General features: G+C 42.6%; 1 protein-coding gene across 2 annotated transcripts in view; it reads right to left on the bottom strand.

Moving 5' to 3' along the window:
* Window positions 1-2,123: 2,123 nt before the first annotated feature.
* Window positions 2,124-22,419, bottom strand: part of LOC111977149 (adenylate cyclase type 5-like) — a 149,596-nt gene continuing 129,300 nt past the window's right edge. The window contains exons 9-21 of one of the 2 annotated variants that reach the window (XM_024006474.2): window positions 18,909-18,931; window positions 16,646-16,805; window positions 15,544-15,641; window positions 14,354-14,441; window positions 13,296-13,412; window positions 12,871-13,029; window positions 12,483-12,658; window positions 11,383-11,403; window positions 11,043-11,175; window positions 10,697-10,960; window positions 10,243-10,447; window positions 9,744-9,868; window positions 2,124-6,284 (exon numbers count right to left, since the gene is read on the bottom strand). In XM_024006474.2, coding sequence (XP_023862242.1) covers window positions 6,156-6,284; window positions 9,744-9,868; window positions 10,243-10,447; window positions 10,697-10,960; window positions 11,043-11,175; window positions 11,383-11,403; window positions 12,483-12,658; window positions 12,871-13,029; window positions 13,296-13,412; window positions 14,354-14,441; window positions 15,544-15,641; window positions 16,646-16,805; window positions 18,909-18,931 — 1,698 coding nt within the window. In that variant the 3' untranslated portion in view covers window positions 2,124-6,155. The remainder of the gene's footprint in view (window positions 6,285-9,743; window positions 9,869-10,242; window positions 10,448-10,696; window positions 10,961-11,042; window positions 11,176-11,382; window positions 11,404-12,482; window positions 12,659-12,870; window positions 13,030-13,295; window positions 13,413-14,353; window positions 14,442-15,543; window positions 15,642-16,645; window positions 16,806-18,908; window positions 18,932-22,419) is intronic. The other variant, XM_024006483.2, reaches the window with a different exon arrangement.

Raw genomic sequence — 22,419 nt, 5'->3', positions numbered from 1 at the left:
CTTAGCGTATGCGGCTCTGTCATTGCTCATCCATCTATTTATATATTCTTATTCCATTCCTTTACTTAGATTTGTGTGTATTAGGCATTTGTTGTTGACTTGTTAGATATTGCTGCACTGTCAGAACTAGAAGCACAAGCATTTCTCTACACTGGCAATACCATCTGCTAACCATGTGTATGTGACCAATAACATTTTATTTTATTTGTCCTGTTGAAAAACAAATGATAGTCCCACTAAGTGCATACCAGACGGGATGGCGTATTGCTGCAGAATGCTGTGGTAGCCATGCTGGTTAAGTGTGCCTTGAATTCTAAATAAATTACTGACAGTGTCACCAGTAAAGCACCATAACACCACCTCCATGCTTCACGGTGGGAACCACACATGCAGAGATAATCCGTTCACTTACTCTGCATCTCACAAAGACACGGCAGTTAGAACCAAAAATCTCAAATTTTTCATCAGACCAAAGGACAGATTTCCACCGGTCTAATGTCCATTGCTTGTGTTTCTTGGCCCAAGCAAGTCTCTTCTTCTTATTGGTGTCCTTTAGTAGTGGTTTCTTTGCAGAAATTTGACATGAAGGCCTGATTCACGCAGTCTGAACAGGCCTGAACAGTTGATGTTGAGATGTGTCTGTTACTTGAACTCTGGGAAGCATTTATTTAGGCTGCAATTTCTGAGGCTGGTAACTCTAATGAACTTATCCTCTGCAGCAGAGGTAACTCTGGGTCTTCCTTTCCTGTGGCGGTCCTCATGAGAGCCAGTTTCATCATAGCGCTTGATGATTTTTGCGACTGCACTTGAAGAAACTTTCAAAATACTTGAAAATTTCCGCATTGACTGATGTTCATGTCTTAAAGTAATGATGGACTTTCTCTTTTCTTATTTCAGCTGTTTTTGCCATAATATGGACTTGGTCTTTTACCAAATAGGGCTATCTTCTGTATACCACCTCTACCTTGTCACAACGCATTAAGAAGGAAAGAAATTCCACAAATGAACTTTTAAGTTATTTGAAATGCATTCCAGGTGACTACCTCATGAAGCTGGTTGAGAGAATGCCAAGAGTGTGCAAAGTTGTCATCAAGGGTACTTTGAGGAATCTCAAATATAACATATATTTTGATTTGTTTAACACTTTTTGGGTTACTACATGATTCCATGTGTTATTTCATAGTTTTGATGTCTTCACTATTATTCTACAATGTAGAAAATAGTAAAAATAAAGAAAACCCCTTGAATAAGTAGGTGTGTCCAAACGTTTGTCTGGTACTGTATGTTTTTTTAAGGCAGTAAATGAGGCTGAATGAACTGTTTCGCTGCCAGACAAGGCTCTGCTGATAGCCAGGTGTATTGTTGTGTTGTGTTGTGTTGTGTAGAGGCTATGCTGGCATGCATCCCAATTAGAATTTTTTGGTTTGCCCCACCAAGATTTACACTGTTGAAACGGCCGGCTTCCTGGGCTTTTCACGCAGGACAGTGTCTAGGGTTTACCGAGAATTGTGCAACAAACAAAATCATCCAGTCAATGGCAGTCCTGTGGGTGAAAACAGCTCGTTGATGAGAGGTCGAGGGGGAATGGCAAGAATTGTGCAAGCTAACAGGCGGGCCACAAACAGGCAAATAACGGTGCAGTACAACAGTGGTGTGCAAAATGGCATCTCGGAACGCACAACTGGTCGGTTCTTGTCACATATGGCTATTTCAACAGATTACCTCACCGGGTTCTACTTCTATCAGCTAAAAACAAGAAGAAGCGCTCCAGTGGTCACAGTTGCGTTATTGCGTTATGCTGATGGTAGAGTCAGGATTTGGCGTAAGCAGCATGACTCCATGACCCCATCCTGCCTAGTGCCACGGTACAGGCTGGCGGTGTAATGGTGTGGGGAATGTTTTCCTGGCACGTTAAGTCCCTTGATACCAACTGAGCAATGGTTCGATGCCCCGAATAATTCAGGCCGTTCTGGAGCCAAAGGGGGGTCTGATCCAGTACTAGATGGGTGTACCTAATAAACTGACTGTATATGGGTGTACATCTAAACAACCATCCAAATATAATAAGGTTATAGAAAGGCACATTGGATGCCACATAAAACAGGCATTTCCAACAATAAATGTGACATTTTAGTGGTTTATTTGAATGTAAAAAAAACAGCATAGTGTTTGACATGATAGAAAGCCAAGACAACCGAAGGTTTGCCTCTGACTAAAAATGCACTGATGCCATTTCTCTTCTCCTCACCACTCCTTTATCTAAGGAACACCTCATGAGGTTCATCCTATCTCCAAGTATATGGAGAGGAAGGGAGCCATGCCCCACTGCCCCCCTAACAGACTGTCTGTCTGTCCCATCACCTGAAATGTACCCCTCTCAAAGTCAAGTTTGAGAACGAATGTGAAAGGTAAATGGAATTCAATGGCACTGTATTTTCCTTGCTTATTTTCAAAGGCCCAGCAGCTAAAGTACAATCTCAACCTCCAATAAAACCTTATAACACAACCAATGACACACAATAACAGTAAAGAAAAAGTCACAAGAGCAAAAAATGGCACCATTTTGAGGAGTGTAGAGGGACTGAAGAAGGTAGGAAGGAGTGTTTCAGGAGGATAAGACATCTAATGGTGATGCTCTAGTAAAACAGGTGTGCGACCCAGATAACATACTATTGCCTTCATAGTGCACTACTTTTGACCATGGTGTGTAACCCAAAAAGCATACTATTGCCTACATAGTGCACTACTTGTGATCGGAGCCCTGGTCAAAATTTGTGCACTAAATAGGGAATAGGGTGCAATTTGGGACACAACCAGGAATAAAAACATACAGCAGGTCAAAGGTAAAAATGAAAACATATCCACATGGACTCCCACAAAGCTGGTCTTTACTTTATTTAACATAAGGATCATGTCATCAGTAAATTATAGCCTATAGAATAAAGGCCTCATTGGAGAACATTGGACATTCATTGGGTCATACTATCTGATTGAACCAGGGTTGGTGGGATGGGGTGGGGGACAGTAGCAGTGTAGTTCAAAAAGGCTTCTTAGAGCACCAAAACTATATCTATCTATGGTATGGACTGACTGCAGGGTGTTAATAAGGTAAAAGAAAATGGCCTTGCCACAAGTGCAGGCAACTGCTTGATATCTCCCACCCCTTGCGAATGTGCATGATTGTAATATGTCTCTGTCAGCTATGTACATTCGAATACACTTGGTGTTTATTTATAGATGTCTCTCTCTAATATATTAATGTACAAAATATAGAATCTAAAATATCTGATAGAGTTTGGTGTTTTGGAGTCAAAATACAAAATGTTGAAAATACAAAAAAGCTTTTCATTGACATCCTCGGCTGAAAGTGTTTTCAGCATGTGTCTGTGTGGGAGGGGGTCTGTGTGGGAGGGGGTCTGTGTGGGAGGGGGTCTGTGTGTTTTGTATGTGTGTGTATAGTGGCAAGAAAAAGTATGTAAACCCTTTAGAATTATATGGATTTCTGCATAAATTGGTCATAAAATGTTATCTGATCTTCATCTAAGTCACAAGAATAGACAAACAGTCTGCTTAAACTAATAACCCACAAACAATTATAATTTTTCATGTCTTTATTGAACACACCGTGTAAACATTCACAGTGCAGGTTGAAAAAAATGTAATAACTGGTTGACCCTTCTTTGGCAGCAATAACCTCAACCAAATGTTTTCTGTAGTTGCGGATCAGACCTGCACCACGGTCAGGAGGAATTCTGGACCATTCCTCTTTACAAAACGGTTTCAGTTCCACAATATTCTTGGGATGTCTGGTGTGAACCGCTCTCTTGAGGTCATGCCACAGCATCTCAATCAGGTTGAGGTCATGACTGACTGGGCCACTCCAGAAGGCATTTTTTCTTCTGTTCAAGCCATTCTGTTGTTGATTTACTTCTGTATTTTGGGTTGTTGTCCTGTTGCATCACCTAACTTCTGTTTAGCTTCAATTGTCGGACTGATAGCCTTACATTCTCCTGCAAAATGTCTTGATAAACTTGGGAATTCATTTTTACGTTGATGATAGCAAGCTGTCCAGGCCCTGAGGCAGCAAAGCAGCCCCAAACCATGATGCTCCCTCCACCATAGTTTATATTTGGGATGAGGTTTTGATGTTGGTGTGCTGTGCCTTTTTTTTTCACACATAGTGTTGTGTGTTCCTTCCTTACAAACAACTCAACTTTAGTTTCATCTGTCCACAGAATATTTTGCCAGTAGCGCTGTGGAACATCCAGGTGCTTTTTTGCGAACTTCAGACGTGCAGCAATGTTTTTTTGGACAGTGGCTTCTTCCGTGGTGTCCTCCCATGAACACCATTCTTGTTTAGTTTTTTACGTATCGTGGACTCGTCAACAGAGATGTTAGCATCTTCCAGAGATTTCTGTAAGTCTTTAGCTGACACTCAAGAATTCTTCTTAACCTCATTGAGCATTCTGCGCTGTGCTCTTGCAGTCATCTTTGCAGGACGGCCACTCCTAGGGAAAGTAGCAACAGTGCTGAAATTTCTCCATTTTATAGACAATTTGTCTTACCGTGGACTGACTTTTAGAGATACTTTTGTAACCCTTTCAAGCTTTATGCAAGGCAACAATTCTTAGTCTTAGGTCTTCTGAGATCTCTTTTGTTCGAGGCATGATTCACACCAGGCAATGCTTCTATTGAATAGCAAACAAACATTTTGTGAGTGTTTTTTATGGGGCAGAGCAGCTCTAACTAAAATCTCCAATCTCGTTTTATTGATTCGACTCCTGACTCCAATTAGCTTTTGGAGAAGTCATTAGCCTAGGGGTTCACATACTTTTTCCAACCTAAACTGTGAATGTTTAAATTATATTCAATTTATTATTCAATATAGACAAGAAAAATGCAATAATTTGTGTGTTATTAGTTTAAGCACACTGTGTTTGTCTATTATTGTCACATAGATGAAGATCAGATCAAATTGAATGACCAATTTATGCAGAAATCCAGGTAATTCCAAAGGGTTCACATACTTTTTCTTGCCACTGTATGTGTGTGTGTGTTTCTGCGTGTGTGTGTGTCTGTTGCACGTTTGTGTGTGTGTGTGTGTGTGTGTGTGTGTTTGCGCCTGTGTGTAAAGTAGACTGTGGAAGAGTTCTGTAAACTCACACGGAGAGGAGCAGAGCAGTCTCACTCTGGTCGTTCAAGTACCCTGCCAGGTTAACGGCCCACCTAGGACCCCTACTGGTGATTAAACACACTGCTCCTTCCTCTCTGACCAACTCTAGTAAAGGGTTTGACAGTGTTGCTGTACTGGCTGGCGATGGCCATGTTAGTGTGTAGTATACCCATTGTTTGGAGAATTGCAATATCTGTACCAGTTAACAGTACAACAGTGTACAAAGACAACATACATGGACTGTATGGACAAAAACAGTTTGTTTTCACATATATATACTTATATATACAGATAAAACAGTGTGTGTTTTACGTGTATATATGGTTTTCAGTGTCTTCATGCAGGGTTTGTTTGGATCGACTTGGATCCTTCAGCAGAATGTCTATGACAACACAGGTAGTGTAGCGATTTCCTCAGAGAACCTTACAGAGACCTACAGTACTGTGAGATGATTGGCTGTAAGTGGTTCCTTATCTCACACTGCCTGGTGGGAATAAGACTGTGAGAGACTGCTGTCATAATGTGTCTGTCTTCTGCAGTCTGATAGGACTTCTTTGGTCTCCTCAGCGAACCCATGCCCTCTAAGCCCCTCCCTCTGTCTCTTTCCCCCAATCCGAGAGGACGCTGGGTGGGGTCTCCTTCACTCTGGGCCAATCGGAGGCTAACCTATGCAGGTAGAGAGGGGCTAAATGTAGGAAAAGGGGTATGGGTGGGGGTCAGTCAGTTCCCCAAGCTAACACAGGTCTATGAACCTGCTCGTCAAAGGCTTGGGGGTAAGCCCCTTTTAGTCCAACAGCCCCCCCTTCTACTTCTCCTGCGCCAGTGTCAGTCCGTTACTGGGGCTACTTTTAAATAGATTGCGTCTGAAATGGCACCCTATTCCCTATGTAGTGCACTACTTTTGACCAGAGACCTATGGGCCCTGGTCAAAAGTAGTGCATTATACATGGAATAGTGTGCCATTTCAGACACACCCTGGGTGTTAACTGCTGGGAGGTCCTCCAGTGAGGAAGTAGGTCTGCATCTCTCCTTTACCCTTCACCTTGACCAGGCCTCGGCACTCTAGTGTGTAGTTATAGGAGTTCAGCACATTGTACAGGTCAGAGGTCACCTGGTGGGAGAAAGGAGAGAAATAAGAGAGGGAATGAAGGGTAGAAAGTAAGAAGTTGTAGTCATAAACTGACACTGAGAGGATACGTCTCCACGTATCTTGATCTTAGGCACACTGCCTCCCCTTTCACACTACCACATAATAATATAAATAAAAGTACACTACCGTTCAAAAGTTTTGGGTCACTTAGAAAAATCCGTGTTTTCCATGAAAACATACATGAAATGAGTTGCAAAATGAATAGGAAATATAGTCAAGACGTTGACAAGGTTATAATAGAAATAATAATTGTGTCCTTCAAACTTTGCTTTCCTCAAAGAATCCTCCATTTGCAGCAATTACAGCCTTGCAGACCTCTGGCTTTCTAGTTGTCAATTTGTTGAGGTAATCTGAAGAGATTTCACCCCATGTTTCCTGAAGCACCTCCCACAAGTTGGATTGGCTTGATGGGCACTTCTTACGTTCCATACGGTCAAGCTGCTCCCACAACAGATCAATAGGGTTGAGATCCGGTGACTGTGCAGGCCACTCCATTATAGACAGAATTCCAGCTGTCTGTTTCTTCCCTAAATAGTTCTTGCATAGTTTGGAGCTGTGCTTTGGGTCATTGTATTGTTGTAGGAGGAGATTGGCTCCAATAAAGCGTCGTCCACAGGGTATGGCATGGCGTTGCAAAATGGAGTGATAGCCTTCCTTCTTCAAGATCCCTTTCACCCTCTACAAATCTCCCACATTATCACCACCAAAGCACCCCCAGACCATCACATTGCCTCCACCATGCTTGACAGATGGCATCAAGCACTGCTCCAGTATCTTTACTTTTTTTCTGCATCTCACGAATGCTCTTCTTTATGATCCGAACACCTCAAACTTAGATTAGTCTGTCCATAACACTTTTTTCCAATCTTCCAGTGTCTGTGCTCTTTTGCCAATCTTAATTTTTTATTGGCCAGTCTGAGATTTGGCTTTTTCTTTGCAATTCTGCTTAGAAGGCCAGCATCCCGGAGTCGCCTCTTCACTGTTGATGTTGAGACTGATGTTTTGCGGGTGCTATTTAATGAAGCTGCCAGTTGAGGACTTGTGAGGTATCTGTTTCTCAAACTAGACACTCTAATGTACTTGTCCTCTTGCTTAGTTGTGCACCAGGGCCTCCCACTCCTCTTTCTATTCTGGTTAGAGCCAGTTTGCACTGTTCTGTGAAGGGAGTAGTACACTGCGTTGTATGAGATCTTCAGTTTCTTGGCAATTTCTCACATGGAATAGCCTTCATTTCTCAGAACAAGAATAGACTGACGAGTTTCAGAAGAAAGTTATTTGTTTCTGTCCATTTTGAGCCTGTAATCAAACCCACAAATGCTGATGCTCCAGATACTCAACTAGTCTAAAGGGCAGTTTTATTGCTTCTTTAATCAGGACAACAGTTTTCAGCTGTGCTAACATAATTGCAAAAGGGTTTTCTAATGATCAATTAGCCTTGATAAACTTGGATTAGCTAACACAACGTGTCATTGGAACACAGGAGTGATGGTTGCTAATAATGGGCCTCTGTACGCCTATGTAGATATTCCATAAAAAAATCTGCCATTTCCAGCTACAATAGTCATTTACAATTTCTGATCAATTTGATGTTATTTTAATTTACAAAAAATTTGCTTTTCTTTCAAAAACAAAGACATTTCTAAGTGACCCCAAACTTTTGAACGGTAGTATATACAGTTGAAGTCGGAAGTTTACATACACCCGTTTTTCAACCACTCCACAAATTTCTTGTTAACAAACTATAGTTTTGGCAAGTCGGTTAGGACATCTACTTTGTGCATGGCACAAGTAATTTTTCCAACAATTGTTTACATACAGATTATTTCACTTATAATTCACTGTATCACAATTCCAGTGGGTCAGAAGTCAATATACACTAAGTTGACTGTGCCTTTAAACAGCTTGGAAAATTCCAGAAAATTATGTCATGGCTTTAGAAGCTTCTGATAGGCTAATTGACAACATTTGAGTCAATTGGAGGTGTACCTGTGGATGTTTTTCAAGGCCTACCTTCAAACTCAGTGCATCTTTGCTTGGCATCATGGGAAAATCAAAAGAAATCAGCCAAGACCAGCCAGCCAAGAAAATTGTAGACCTCCACAAGTCTGGTTAATCATTGGGAGCAATTTCCAAACGCCTGAAGGTACCACGTTCATCTGTACAAACAATAGTACGCAAGTATAAACACCATGGGACCACACAGCCGTCATACCTCTCAGGAAGGAGACGCGTTCTGTCTCCTAGAGATGAACGTACTTTGGTGCGAAAAGTGCAAATCAATCCCAGAACGATAGCAAAGGAACTTGGGAAAATGCTGGAGGAAACATGTACAAAAGTATCTATATCCACAGTAAAAACGAGTCCTATATCGACGTAACCTGAAAGGCCGCTCAGCAAGGAAGAAGCCACTGCTTCATAACCGCCATAAAAAAGCCAGACTACGGTTTGGGGACAGAGATCGTACTTTTTGGAGAAATGTCCTCTGGTCTGATGAAACAAAAATAGAACCATCGTTATGTTTGGAGGAAAAAGGGGGAGGCAAGCCGAAGAAGACCATCCCAACCGTGAAGCACGGGGGTGGCAGCATCATGTTGTGGGGGTGCTTTGCTGCAGGAGGGACTGATACACTTCACAAAATGGATGGCATCATGAGGAGGGAAAATTATGTGGATATATTGAAGCAACATCTTAAGACATCAGTCAGGAAGTTAAAGCTTGGTCGCAAATGGGTCTTCCAAATGGACAATGACCCCAAGTATACTTCCAAAGTTGTGGCAAAATGGCTTAAGGACAACCAAGTCCAGGTATTGGAGTGGCCATCACAAAGCCCTGACCTCAATCCTATAGAAAATTTGTGTGCAGAACTGAAAAAGTGTGTGCGAGCAAGGAAGCCTACAAACCTGACTCATTTACACCAGCTCTGTCAGGAGTAATGGGCCAAAATTCACCCAACTTATTGTGGGAAGCTTGTGGAAGGCTACCCAAAATATTTGCCACAAGTTAAACAATTTAAAGGCAATGCTACCAAATACTCATTTGGTGTATGTAAACTTCTGACCCACTGGGAATGTGATGAAAGAAATAAAAGCTGAAATAAATAATCCTCTCTACTATTATTCTGACATTTCACATTCTTAAAATAAAGTGGTGATCTTAACTGACCTAAGACAGGGAATTTTTACTAGGATTAAATGTCAGGAATTGTGAAAATCAGAGTTTAAATGTATTTGGCTAAGGTGTATGTAAACTTCTGACTTCAACTGTATATATTCAAGATAGACATAAGGTTAGAAAAAGCTATGCTCCCATGTGCTTTATCAACAATTTTTGAGCCTTAGGTCTTCATCATAGTCAGAAAAAGGTCACAGAAGACATCCTAGGTGTGTTATCAGTTTCTACCATGCTGTTTTTCTGAGTTACCTGGATCCTGTCAGGTACACCAGTGCTGTCCATGCGGCTGGCAACGTTGACGGTATTCCCCCAGATATCATACTGGGGCTTCCTGGCCCCGATCACCCCAGCCACCACTGGACCCATGTTCAGACCTGGAGCAGGTGGACAGGGATATGGTTCAGCATGTTTTTAACAATATACACAGTATGTTTAATATACATTTTTGAGGATTTCAGTGTTATGGGCCAGCAGTTTTTAACAATATACACAGTATGTTTAATATACATTTTTGGTGTTTTCAGGGTTATGGGCCAGCAGTTTTTAACAATATACACAGTACGTTTAATATACATTTTGGGGGTTTTCAGAGTTATGGGCCAGCAGTTTTTTACAGGTTACGTAACATTTTTACCATTACTCATTATACATTTTGTGAGGCATCGCTTAAGCATACCATTATTCTCATGAATACACATCAAAATTAATAACAAGGCAACAAAATGATCTTTCCTGTATGCAGCCTTACCTATCTTCATCTTGAAGTTATTGAAGGAGTGTTCATTGATGTACTTCATCTGATCCATGAGTCTCATGGCGTAGTCTGCTAGGGCTCTGATGTGTGAGCGGCCTTCCTTGTCGTAGGTAGAGTCGTTGAGGCCAGAGGCAGCCATGTAGGTACTGCCGATGGTCTTTATCTTCTCCAGCTGGCGGAACTGGTCCTCACTGATGATCTGGGGCAAGAGGAGGGGAATGGGGAAGTGAGTGGTGAGAGAAATAAGTTTACTAGTTGGTTTATTTGGGTTAATAGCATTGAAATTGTTAGCTCTCTTTCAACATAACAGGGTCCAAGAATAGTCACTAGTACCCATAACGGTAGTTTATATAAGGAGTAATATGACAGAAAAGAGATGCACGCGCACACACACACACACACACACACATCGTCAGCTTATCCTCATTCCTCTCTCCTCCCCTGTCACCTCGTCAAAGTCTGCAATGATCTCGTTGAGCAGCCGGAGACACTCCACTCCCTCGTTGTTGGCTTCCAGCTCCACGTAGAACTCAGAGAAGTTGGAGATGGAGGCGAACATGACGGCCACACACTCACAGGACTGGTAGTAGAGCTCGTCGTTTCGACGCTCCCGCGCCAGGAAGTGGGCGGCCACGTCTTTGGGGAGGATGTTGTGGAGGAGGCGACGGTTGTAGGCCTGTAGCTCCTCCATCTCCTCTTTCTCCTCTGTGGCCTGGAGGGAGGGAGGAAGGGGAAAGAGGTATCAATGACCTTGGACATGGCCCAGACACACACACAGACACACACACACCTACCTGTAGTTTCCAGAGGAAGTCGAGTCTAGCTGTGGACTCCACCTGCTGGGCGTGTAGATACAAGGCCAGGACGAAAACAGTGATGACTACAGGAGTCATGATCTTCAGAGGGACCTTAGAGTCCATCACACAGCTGGACAGAGAGGACAGAAACCACAGATCAACTACAGAGATCAATTATAGGCATGCCACAACACTGTTTATCAATGTTATCAAACTACTTGAGGCATATGAAAAACCAGGAAGGATGCATTAAAGCTACAGTATATTGGATACAATCGATCTCAAATCATTTGTGTGTTTCAAATTGTTTAGTAGTGTTAAGCTACATAAATCTCACCTTGTTCCATTTATGTGCTCACTGTGAAGAGAAAACAAAGAGAGCACATTTTAGGGAGAGAGGGAGAAGCAGGGCGACCAAAACCTCCACTCCATCTGAAGATGGATAATGGTAGACAGCACCTGGCGCTGGACTAACCAAGTCATCCATTACATTAAGTAAACGCACCGCTAAACTCATGTGAAGTTTTAATTTAAATCTGCTGCTTGCATGTTGTGAATAACTGGCATGGTTTAGCGCAATACCATTATATCCCCAAGCCATAAGACTGCTAAATAGCTAACACTCACAGGACTCTTCACACACACACACACAACGCCCACCAGTGGAGGCTGCTGAGGGGAGAACGGATCATAATAATGGCTGGAACGTAGCAACTGGAAACCATGTGTCTGATGTATTTGATACCATTCCACTGATTCGGCTCCAGTCATTACCACAAGCTCATTCTCCCCAATTAAGGTGCCACCAGCCTCCTGTGACACCCGCACATTCATACTGACTACACACGCACTCACATACAATCATCATATACGCTGCTGCTACTCTGTTTATCATATATCCTGTTGCCTAGTCACATTACCTCTATACATATCTACTCCTACCACTCCAGTATCCCTGCACATTGTAAATATGGTATTGGCACTGACCCTGTATATAGCTGAATTACTTTTGTGTTCTTTTTATTTCTATTTCTCATGTGTTTTTGTTCTCCTTTATTTTATAGCACTACTGGTATTGATGACTGCATTGTTGGTAAAGAGCTTGCAAGAAAAGCATTACACTGTACTTGTGCACGTGACAATAAAACCTTACATTTGAACTGTGAGAACCTGAGCCAGCACAAATCCCTACACAACACTGTACCCTTGTGGTAAAGTCGCCTCATGATCCCACAGAAACACACTAACTTATGTCACTAGTGTTGTGAAAGAAAGGTAGATACCAGCACACTATTGAATGCCCCTTGCAGTTTTATTGTGCAATGTTTCTTATCAAAGGCTTCTGCGGGAGTATTCAACAATGTCAGGGTATCGACTTTCATGGCTTGACCTTTTTTTTTTGTACCTGCAAGTTAATGGATTTTCTAAACTACTCACATAGCGTTGGCCATGACCAGCAGGTCTACGTTGTCGAACAGGCTGACCTCTGGCACCTCCATGATGAGGACGTAGAAGATCTCGATGAAGAGCATGAGTAGGAGTTTACCTATGCTGCTGACCTGCAGGAAGACTGAGCTGGCCAGCAGGCTCAACAACACACAGGAAGAGAAGTACTACAGAGGGAGAGAGGGAGGGTGCAGGGAGGAGAGGAGGGAGAGAGAAGGGGGGAGCGTGAGAGGGAGTGAGAGAGATGTCAAACATTTGCAAATCTTTTAGCATGCCATTGTGAAATTAATTGGCCGCTTCTGGCGCAGAGTCAGTTTAGTGAGGATGACTGCTCAAGCCCAGCTGGGCACGCACACCACACAAACACACACACACACACCTCAGGGAAGTTGCAGTTGGGTGAGGGACTGCCACAGAAGCCGTCTAGTGATTCAAGGGTGTAGTTGAGGCTGCGTGCATGGCAGGCGTTCACACTGCTGCGACTGATGTTCAGCTCCCAGCTCAGACAAGTCCTCAGGTCTCCAGTACTGCAGGTGAACTAGGAAGCAGAGGGCAAATGGGGTTAACATGATTATGAATGAGAACTGGGCAGTGTTCAGCAGGCACAAAACATCTGAACTTGTCAAATAAGTAATACTTGTTTTTGTTTTCTGTTGCAAAAATGTTCTGCTGCGGTGGGCCCTAATGAACACAACCCACAGATGTCAAACACTCATTAATGCAGAAGCATGTAAGCTTTGCTGTCTGGGTTTTCCCCTTCAAAATATCTGTGCAACCATTTGGAGTGGAGGCTCAGTGACTTACAATGTTGATGAAGGCAGAGAGAAAGACCAGGATGATGGTGAAGACTCCCACCAAGGTGCTGTTGAGTCTGGACTGGACGATCCTCTTGGACAAGGTCTGGAGAGGCACCGGGAAAAACTGTCACGAGCACAGGGGACGGATGGAGAGGACATGGTGAGTAGTTCAGTCTATGTCATCCCTGAGTTACTAGAGAACGTTGTGTTTGTATCCTACAGGCCACAATACCAGCTATGACTTTTGGCTGCAATTCAACTCATGTTGGTTGAAGTGCTGCCCTACTCCTCTCCCACAAAATCAGACTCCTTACAATGTGGGGTTCATGCACGCAGCATTTTCTTTGGAATTCTAAAAGCCTCACTTTTCCAGATCTTACAGTGCCACAATGGCAATATTATCAAAGCCGCTTACAATATATCAAAATCCCTCATATCATCTCATCAGTTTACAACTAAATAAGATCATAAGTCTGTTGTTCTTGTTTCCAATTCCCATTTAAGGGCTTATTTAATTTCTCCCAACCCGGCCATCAGCCAATGAGGAGAGAGCAGGAAATGAAATATCCAGATGGCCCTCCAGAAATAACAACAACACAGCTATGACATCATTAGTCCGCTGCCGTCATTCGCAAACATCCTTAACTGACAAAACAGTAATATCCCTATTGTGAGTTTACGTCCACTTCAATCTTTTGCCCAATTACATGCCAGTTCCTTTCTAAAGGCCTCACTAAGCAGTCTGACTCTGACTGTGTCTCTCCAGGGGACTGCTGCTCTCAGGGCAGTTAAAAATCAATACCATCCACCAAGCAGGTTTACCTGCTGTGTGATTGGCCCAGTCATGCTGTGGAAACAGACCTGTTATACTGTGAGATACAACATTCCCAGACAGCCACAGAGAGCTCCCACTGCGCCAGTGCGTCAGGCTAAGGGCTAGAGCTATATGGGTACTGGATGGATGGGCAGTGCTGTGGCCCATTGTCTTGTGGTATAGACATCTGCGTCATAGTATGAGGAAGCTTCCGAACACAAACAAATTCCTGGGAAAACATAAGTACTCACCCCAAAGCAGGAGTAGACTGCTGAGACAAACATGACAGCCACCAGGATGATCAGACAGGTGGTGTAGAACCCAATCATCAAAGTGGAGCTTAGGAATAGAGAGAGAGAGAGAGAGAGAGGATTACAGAAGTGATAGGAGAAATATGAGTAAATACATCTGAGACAGAGAGAGGTGAGACAAAAGGATCAAGGAAGAGAGGATAATGAAAAAGGAATGGTGGAGATCAATAGGAGGGAGAGAGAGAAAGATAGAGGGGTACACACTTGAGGGGCATCCTTGAGAATGAACAAACAGCCAGCTGCCGGCAGCCCCAGCGGTACCCCTCAGCCCCTCTGGCAGAGGAGAGGAAAGGTGGTGACAGCAGGTGACGGGACATTCATTAACGTCTGGGCCAAGTCCCTGTACTGGGCCTGTCTGGGACTGCCTTTCCTGGGTCCCCTCAAGTATCAGCTTCATCTAGGTCCTGTCTATCTCAGTCTTCTCCTCTACTCATCCCCAAAGCCCTGCCCTAAGCCCAGGAAGAGCTAGGGCTCCAAGTTGTGAATGATATGAGAGATATGCACTGTGGTTCACTAGTAGAGAATTATTCAGCACTTACTGTGGTACTATACTGTATGAATATCTACTAGGAGAGATTCAGCACTTACTGTGGTACTATACTGTATGAATATCCACTAGGAGAGATTCAGCACTTACTGTGGTACTATAGTGTTTGAATATTCACTAGGAGAGATTCAGTACTTACTGTGGTACTATAGTGTTTGAATATTCACTAGGAGAGATTCAGTACTTACTGTGGTACTATAGTGTATGAATATTCACTAGGAGAGATTCAGTACTTACTGTGGTACTACAGTGTAATGGATAGTCAGGAGGATTCAGTACTTATCTGTGGTACTATACTTTATGGGTATTCACTAGGAGAGATTCAGTACTTACTGTGGTACTATACTTTATGAGTATTCACTAGGAGAGATTTCAGTACTTACTGTGGTACTATACTTATGGTATTCACTAGGAGAGATTCAGTACTTACTGGTGGTACTATACTTTAATGAGTATCACATAGGAGAGATTCAAGTACTGTGACTTGGTACATAACTTTAGTGAGTATTTCACTAGGAGAGATTCAGTACTTACTGTGGTACTATACTTTATGAGTATTCACTAGGAGAGATTCAGTACTTACTGTGGTACAATGACAATCTGGATGAAACATATGAAGAGGAAGACAAGAGAGGCGCAGGCCACGTATGCTCCAAATCTGGAGTCCACTTGTTTGGAGTACTGAAGGAGAAACGGAAATGGAAAAATATAAGAGCAGAAAGGTAAACAGAGGCTGGATGTGCGCTTCACATCTCACTTCAAACCCTTTTGTACAGTATACTGACACAACAGCATCACACTGTGTGAACAGCATGGTAAGGGTTACACAGCTGAACTGTAATCCATAGCCTAATGTATGGTACTTAGGAGGTCAATTATGAGATCTGTAGGTGGACAGGTAATGGAGGAGAACAAAGGCAGTGATTATCTCTCCCACAAAAGACTGGGCTACCGGCTGGGGGCAGACACACTGAGAGAGGGATTTTGATCCTCTCTATGTAGCCACTATACAGCCCACCATACCCCACCCTCAGCGGTGTTGTCTGAAACCCGGAAAAGCAGAGAAGAGGGAAAGCCTGAAAACCGGATGCTTCCATTTTTTTCCAACCCCGCTCAAGCGTTTATTTTACGTCTGCTACGTTAGGTTAACCAGACCCTGGCGAGAGAGACTGACAGAGGGATGAGAGAGAGTAAGAGGTGAAAGACAGCAGGTTGAAAATGGGGCCTCTTCTCTTTCGGTCGGCTTTCACCCTCTCTCTCCTTCCCGCTCACCTTTTATGTATCTTCTCTTTAAACCCAAAAATGTTTACCACTCTCTCTCTCCCACTCTCCCTTCATTTAAGCTTTACTTGACATGCCCTGGATATGTCAAACCAGTGAGTGGTGTAGCAATTTCTAGCAGAATTGCTTGTCTTGACAAGGGCCCTGCATTTTTTAATTTTTATTGAACATGATACCTGACAAGGAAAAATCCCTTAGTTATAGACTCACACTAAACCTTTTTCCTGGTCGGGCCATGTAGTCAGGAAAAACCCAAGGCCCTGAGTTTGACAATCAATTCTGACACAAATGAATATACTGCTCACTCGTTTGACATATCTACTGCTAAAGATCTATCCAGAAAATTCACTCAAGGCCCTAGTCCGAATATTTCGAGTCACTTCCCTGGAGGAGGACGTCAGTACCTTCTTCTCCAGGTCTGGTTCTCTGAAGGTCAGCAGGAACTTCTTGACGTGTTCGGAGCGTAGCCGGTCGATACTCCTGGCGTCGATGGCTCTCCCTAGAAACTCGTCCACCTCGTCCTCTGGGTTCAGGTTTTCCTGCGTGTTTCTGAAAATGAAATGTCTAGATAACACAAGACGAGGAGACACTTTTTTGTTTTCTGTTTCAGGCCATCACAAGAGGTCCTATGTCTCTATGGGCCAGCCCGCCCCCAGTCCTGCAACCACAAACTACAACCACAACTTAACTCCACACTTCACCATAGAACTGCATCACCACAATTAAGTGTGGCCATAATAAGCAAAGTGATTGAGATCATTAGACCACTCTCATCATGTTAGTTTGATGGGAATAATCGGTCATTGAATCAGCAGTGTATTGTTTGATTGCATTAATTACAGAGGCAATCTGGCCTATTGTCAGTGGATCAGTGGACAAATTCAAACCAGGTGATTAGAATGTTTTTGAGATCACTGTCCACTCATGGGTATGAATGTCATGGCCATGTCATACAAGAAACCTGGCAAGTTGGCGAGTTGGATGTTCTGTTCGTGTTTTCGCTTGCTATGCTGTGTATTATAGATACAATAGTTTATTTCTGTGACTGCCACACACCTACAGTTGAAGTCGGAAGTTTACATACACCTTAGCCAAATACATTTAAACTCAGTTTTTCACAATTCCTGACATTTAATCCTAGTAAAAAGTCCCTGTCTTATATCAGTTAGGATCACCACTTTATTTTAAGAATGTGAAATGTTAGAATAATAGTAGAGAGAATTATTTATTTCAGCTTTTGTTTCTTTCATCACATTCCCAGTGGGTCAGAAGTTTACATACACTCAATTAGTATTTGATAGTATTGTCTTTAAATTGTTTAATTAACTTGGGTCAAACATTTCGGGTAGCCTTCCACAAGCTTCCCACAATAAGTTGGGTGGATTTTGGCCCTTTCCTCCTGACAGAGCTGGTGTAACTGAGTCAGGTTTGTAGGCCTCCTTGCTCGCAAACACTTTTTCAGTTCTGCACACAACATTTCTATAGGTTTGAGGCCAGGGCTTTGTGGTGGCCACTCCGATACGTTGACTTTGTTGTCCTTAAGCCATTTTGCCACAACTTTGGAAGTATGCTTGGGGTCATTGTCCAGTTGGAAGACCCATTTGCGACCAAGCTTTAACTTCCTGACTGATGTCTTGAGATGTTGCTTCAATATATCCACATAATCTTTCCTCCCCATGATGCCATCTATTTTGTGAAGWGCACCAGTCCCTCCTGCAGCAAAGCACCCCCACAACATGATGCTGCCACCCCCGTGCTTCACGGTTGGGAAGGTGTTCTACAGCTTGCAGGCCTCCCCCTTTTTCTTCCAAACATAACGATGGTCATTATGGCCAAACAGTTCTATTTTTGTTTCATCAAACCAGAGGACTTTTCTAAAACAAATATGATCTTTGTCCCCATGTGCAGTTGCAAACCGTAGTCTGGCTTTTTTATGGCGGTTTTGGAGCAGTGGCTTCTTCCTTGCTGAGCGATCTTTCGGGTTATGTCAATATAGGATTCGTTTTACTGTGGATATAGATACTTTTGTACCTGTTTCCTCCAGCACCTTCACAAGGTCCTTTGCTGTTGTTCTGGGATTGATTTGCACTTTTCGCACTTGTGGGGCTTTACAATTTTTTTCTGAAGTCTTGGCTGATATCTTTTGATTGTCCCATCATGTCAAGCAAAGGGGCACTGGGTTTGAAGGTAGGCCTTGAAATACATCCACAGTTACACCTCCAATTGACTCAAATGATGTCAATTAGCCTATCAGAAGCTTCTAAAGCCATGACATCATTTTCTGGAATTTTCCAAGCTGTTTAAAGGCACAGGCAACTTAGTGTATGTAAACTTCTGACTCACTGGAATTGTGATACAGTGAATTATAAGTGAAATAATCTGTCTGTAAACAATTGTTGGAAAAATGACTTGTGTCATGCACAAAGTAGATGTCCTAACCGACTTGCCAAAACTATAGTTTGTTAACAAGAAATTTGTGGAGTGGTTGAAAAACAAGTTTTAATGACTGTAAACTTCCGACTTCAACTGTATCTAGATCATTTAAAGATCTATGGCTTTGATACTGCCATTTGTCTTTAGAAACCCTGAAACCATGACCTGCAGCAGAAGGCAGCCCACCACTTTAACTCACAGGAGGCAAGATGGGGATAGGGGGTCTCTACTCACTTGTCCTTGGGGTCTTCAAATCCCTAGAAGAAAGAAGAAAAGAGCAGAGCAGTGTGTTAGCTGACAGAAAAACATCTGCAAACAGAGAACCTTAAGTGGTGCTAGAGGTTTTTTTAGAAGAGAAAGAGGTAGAATCCATCCACACAGTCAGGTGTTGACAAAAAATTGAGTGTCAACCACCAAGATAAGAGACTGACACCTCTGCCAGCTTTATCTCTGCCCAAACTCTTCGCTCAAGAGGCTAAAAACAACAACAAAAGCTCAGTCGCAAATGGCACCCTATTCCATACCAACATAGTGTACTGCTTTGACAAGGTCCCATAGAACTCTGGTCAAAAGTAGTGCACTATATAGGGAATAGGGTGCCATATCAGACACATTCAAAGTTGAGAACAATAGCTATCCAGGCATCTTCCTGGGGAGATGAGTCAATAGTGCTTCTGTAGAAGACTGTCTGCCTGTCATAAGACCATCGAGGGGGTTTCTCTGAGCCTTCATTAAAGCTTGACACGGATTATTATACCAGCAGGGTAGTTTGTGTTGTTTACCACACACCTAATTCATAATAATGACTATTTATTTATTTACATCACATGGGGCTCTATTTTAACAAACCTAACGAAATGGTCAATCAAAGCGCTGGCAGTAGAGCTATAGGTCCTGGGGTGCGTCCAAAATATTTTTGCTATTTTCACAGCCGGAATTATGAGCACAATAGCTGGCAGTGGCGCAAAAGGGCTAGGTTTTGATGAACAAACAAGTTGTAGGTGTGACGAGGGCTTGGCCACTCACTGGCCAATCACGCGTTCCGTGGCTTAATACTGCATGCGCTTGTCTCAAGTTCTGTAGGTTATTGGCTGTCTTTGCGTTGTCAACAACTCCAATTTGGCTGGGGGCACAGAATATTCTCATCTTGGTCCATTGTGTATTGATATTACAGTTTTTTGAAAAGCATAGGCTACAGTAACGAGTGATGTCAACAACAAACAAAAAAACATCCAGTGTTAGTTCAATAGCCTATGTTTGGAGTGTTGGCAGTAAACATTGTTGTAATTGGCTTCAATGAGCTATACACATCACACTTAAAATAGAAAATACTAGGCTCACGGAAATGGTATTGTATGTGTGAGGCACGTTCTCAATAAGCAAAATATAGAATTATATAGGACTGAATAATTGAAATACATTTGGAGGAGAGCGTCTTTGACCACCGGATGAGAGATGGGGATGGATACTTGAACAAGCTAAACGAAGTATGCAGGTAGGCATATGTGTGTATGTTTCAGGATGTGCATTATATTATAAATTCAATGCACTCTGACAAATAGACCATTTAAACACCTTTTATGGGCTACTTTGCAAGCCAGGATAAATAAGACAAGACGCATTGCTGTTGAACAAGCCTTAGTAGCCTAGACTTAGGGTAAAGGTAACCTTGATATAAAACGCAAAACAAGCAATCTGTTTTTTAAAACAACAATATTTCTAAATAGGATGGGGTCAGAAGCATGATAGCATAAATCGATTCTCTCGTTCCATGGCATAGTGTTGGCCTAAATGTGTGTATGCATAACTATCACACGTCTATACAAAATCCTATGCTCATGTCAATTGTATCGTTGCCTATGTGCAAGGCAGATTTTTAAAAAAGAATCTGCCGCTGATATGGCATTATAGGAGGACTGAATAGTTTGGAGGGGCGCTTCTTTGGTAATCAGATAGGGGCACTCTTCGAAAATTAGGATGGATAGCCTACTTGAACAAGTGAAATAAAGTATGCAGGTATGTGAATTGTGAATTGTGAATAATTAAAAAGCATGAAGGCAAAAAACTATATTTCAAAGCACTCTTAGTAGACCATTTAAAACCCCTTTATCTGTAGGCTACTTAGCTAATGGCCAGGATAAAAATACACACCTATGCGATACTGCTAAACCAGCCTTGATTAAAGGGAGGGTAGGCTATGCTTGGTTTTTAATCATCAAATTAAACGAGCTGGGGGGAAACTTAAAGTGTTTTATGTTTCTAAATATGAGATTCGCCAGCTCAAAAGGCACATCTCTCTTCCATGGGCACTGTGTGTCATGGCTGGATCGGCTGAGCTTCCGCTCTCAAAATCCATTCCATTATCAACTGCATTACCGTTAAGACCTGCTTTTTAACGCTGTATGAAATTGTCACTTTGCACTTGTTTTTAAGGACACACCTCAGATATTGCGCAAGCGAGCTGATGTTAGACAGGCTTTAGGGCTGGAAAATGTCAGTGCGGCAGTTTTTACATAACAAAATTGGAAACTAACTTGAGTTTGACACAAAATAGGAGCCCATTAGGTGAAATGAAGAGTTTCTCCATCAATCATGGAACTGCATTGCCCTCTATTGGATGAAGACAGCAACAACAACAGGATAAAATGTGCTGTGCTGTTCCAAGAAACATCAACACATCTCCAGGAGATAGTCATCTAAACTTAGAGCTACTTCCATATCAACAAATACACTCCCATATGTACATACATTACGATGCACTCTTCTGTCTGACCAGTAAACCTATTACTTTGTGCCTTTGTCACATCTTGGTAAAATCTATACTCCTCAATTGTCCCAATTGTGGACTAAGCTGAAAATACCCTGAAACCCTTCCTTTTTGGATGTGACTTTCCAGCAGAATTTCTAGGATGTCTTTTATAACATAAGCAATTCCACTGATAAAACTACACTCTACAAACAGAGAGAGGGAACATCCCCAAATACCAGCATTCTCTATATTTTATATGGAATAGGAGAACAGTGATTAATGACAGTAGGAATGTACGCAAGAAACACAGTTGACAGCAGGTCATTATAAGTCATCTCTACTCCGCTGCCTGCCCTGCACTGCCAGGAAGTTGGAAGACAGGGGCTAGTGGGAATTACTACGTGACTCCCTTTCCTTTCGCCTCACACACATTCTCTCCCCCTCTTTCATGCAATCTGTCTTGCTCCCTTTCTCCTTGCTCCCTCTATCTCTGCTCTTTCTTTATATCTGCTGCTGGGATTCACAAGCGGTGCAAGGGGATGAGGAGAGAGAGACAGAGGGACAGAGACAGAGATATAGGGAGGGAGAGAGATAGAGAGAGAGAGAGATAGAGATATGGAGAGAGATATAGGGAGAGAGAGAGATACAGAGCTAAGACAAATATTACTTAGTTCATGTTCAGACCACCAACTGACTGTCTGTGAACTTCAATGTATGACTAAAAAAAAGTAGAGTACCGGAGTGGAGGGTTGAGAGAGAGAGAGAGAGAGAGAGAGAGAGAGAGAGAGAGAGAGAGAGAGAGAGAGAGAGAGAGAGAGAGAGAGAGAGAGAGAGAGAGGAGAGAGAGAGAGAGAGAGAGAGAGAGAGAGAGAGAGAGAGAGAGAAGAGAGAGAGAGAGAGAGAGAGAGAGAGAGAGAGAAGAGAGAGAGAGAGAGAGAGAGAGAGAGAGAGAGAGAGAGAGAGAAATGAGAGAAGAGAAGAGAGAGGAGAGAGAGA

The sequence above is a fragment of the Salvelinus sp. IW2-2015 genome, linkage group LG2 (genome assembly GCF_002910315.2).
Source record: "Salvelinus sp. IW2-2015 linkage group LG2, ASM291031v2, whole genome shotgun sequence".
In the NCBI taxonomy this organism is placed as follows: Eukaryota; Metazoa; Chordata; class Actinopteri; order Salmoniformes; family Salmonidae; genus Salvelinus; species Salvelinus sp. IW2-2015.
Note: the sequence above shows the minus strand (reverse complement) of the source record. Positions and strands in the feature narration are given on the sequence as shown.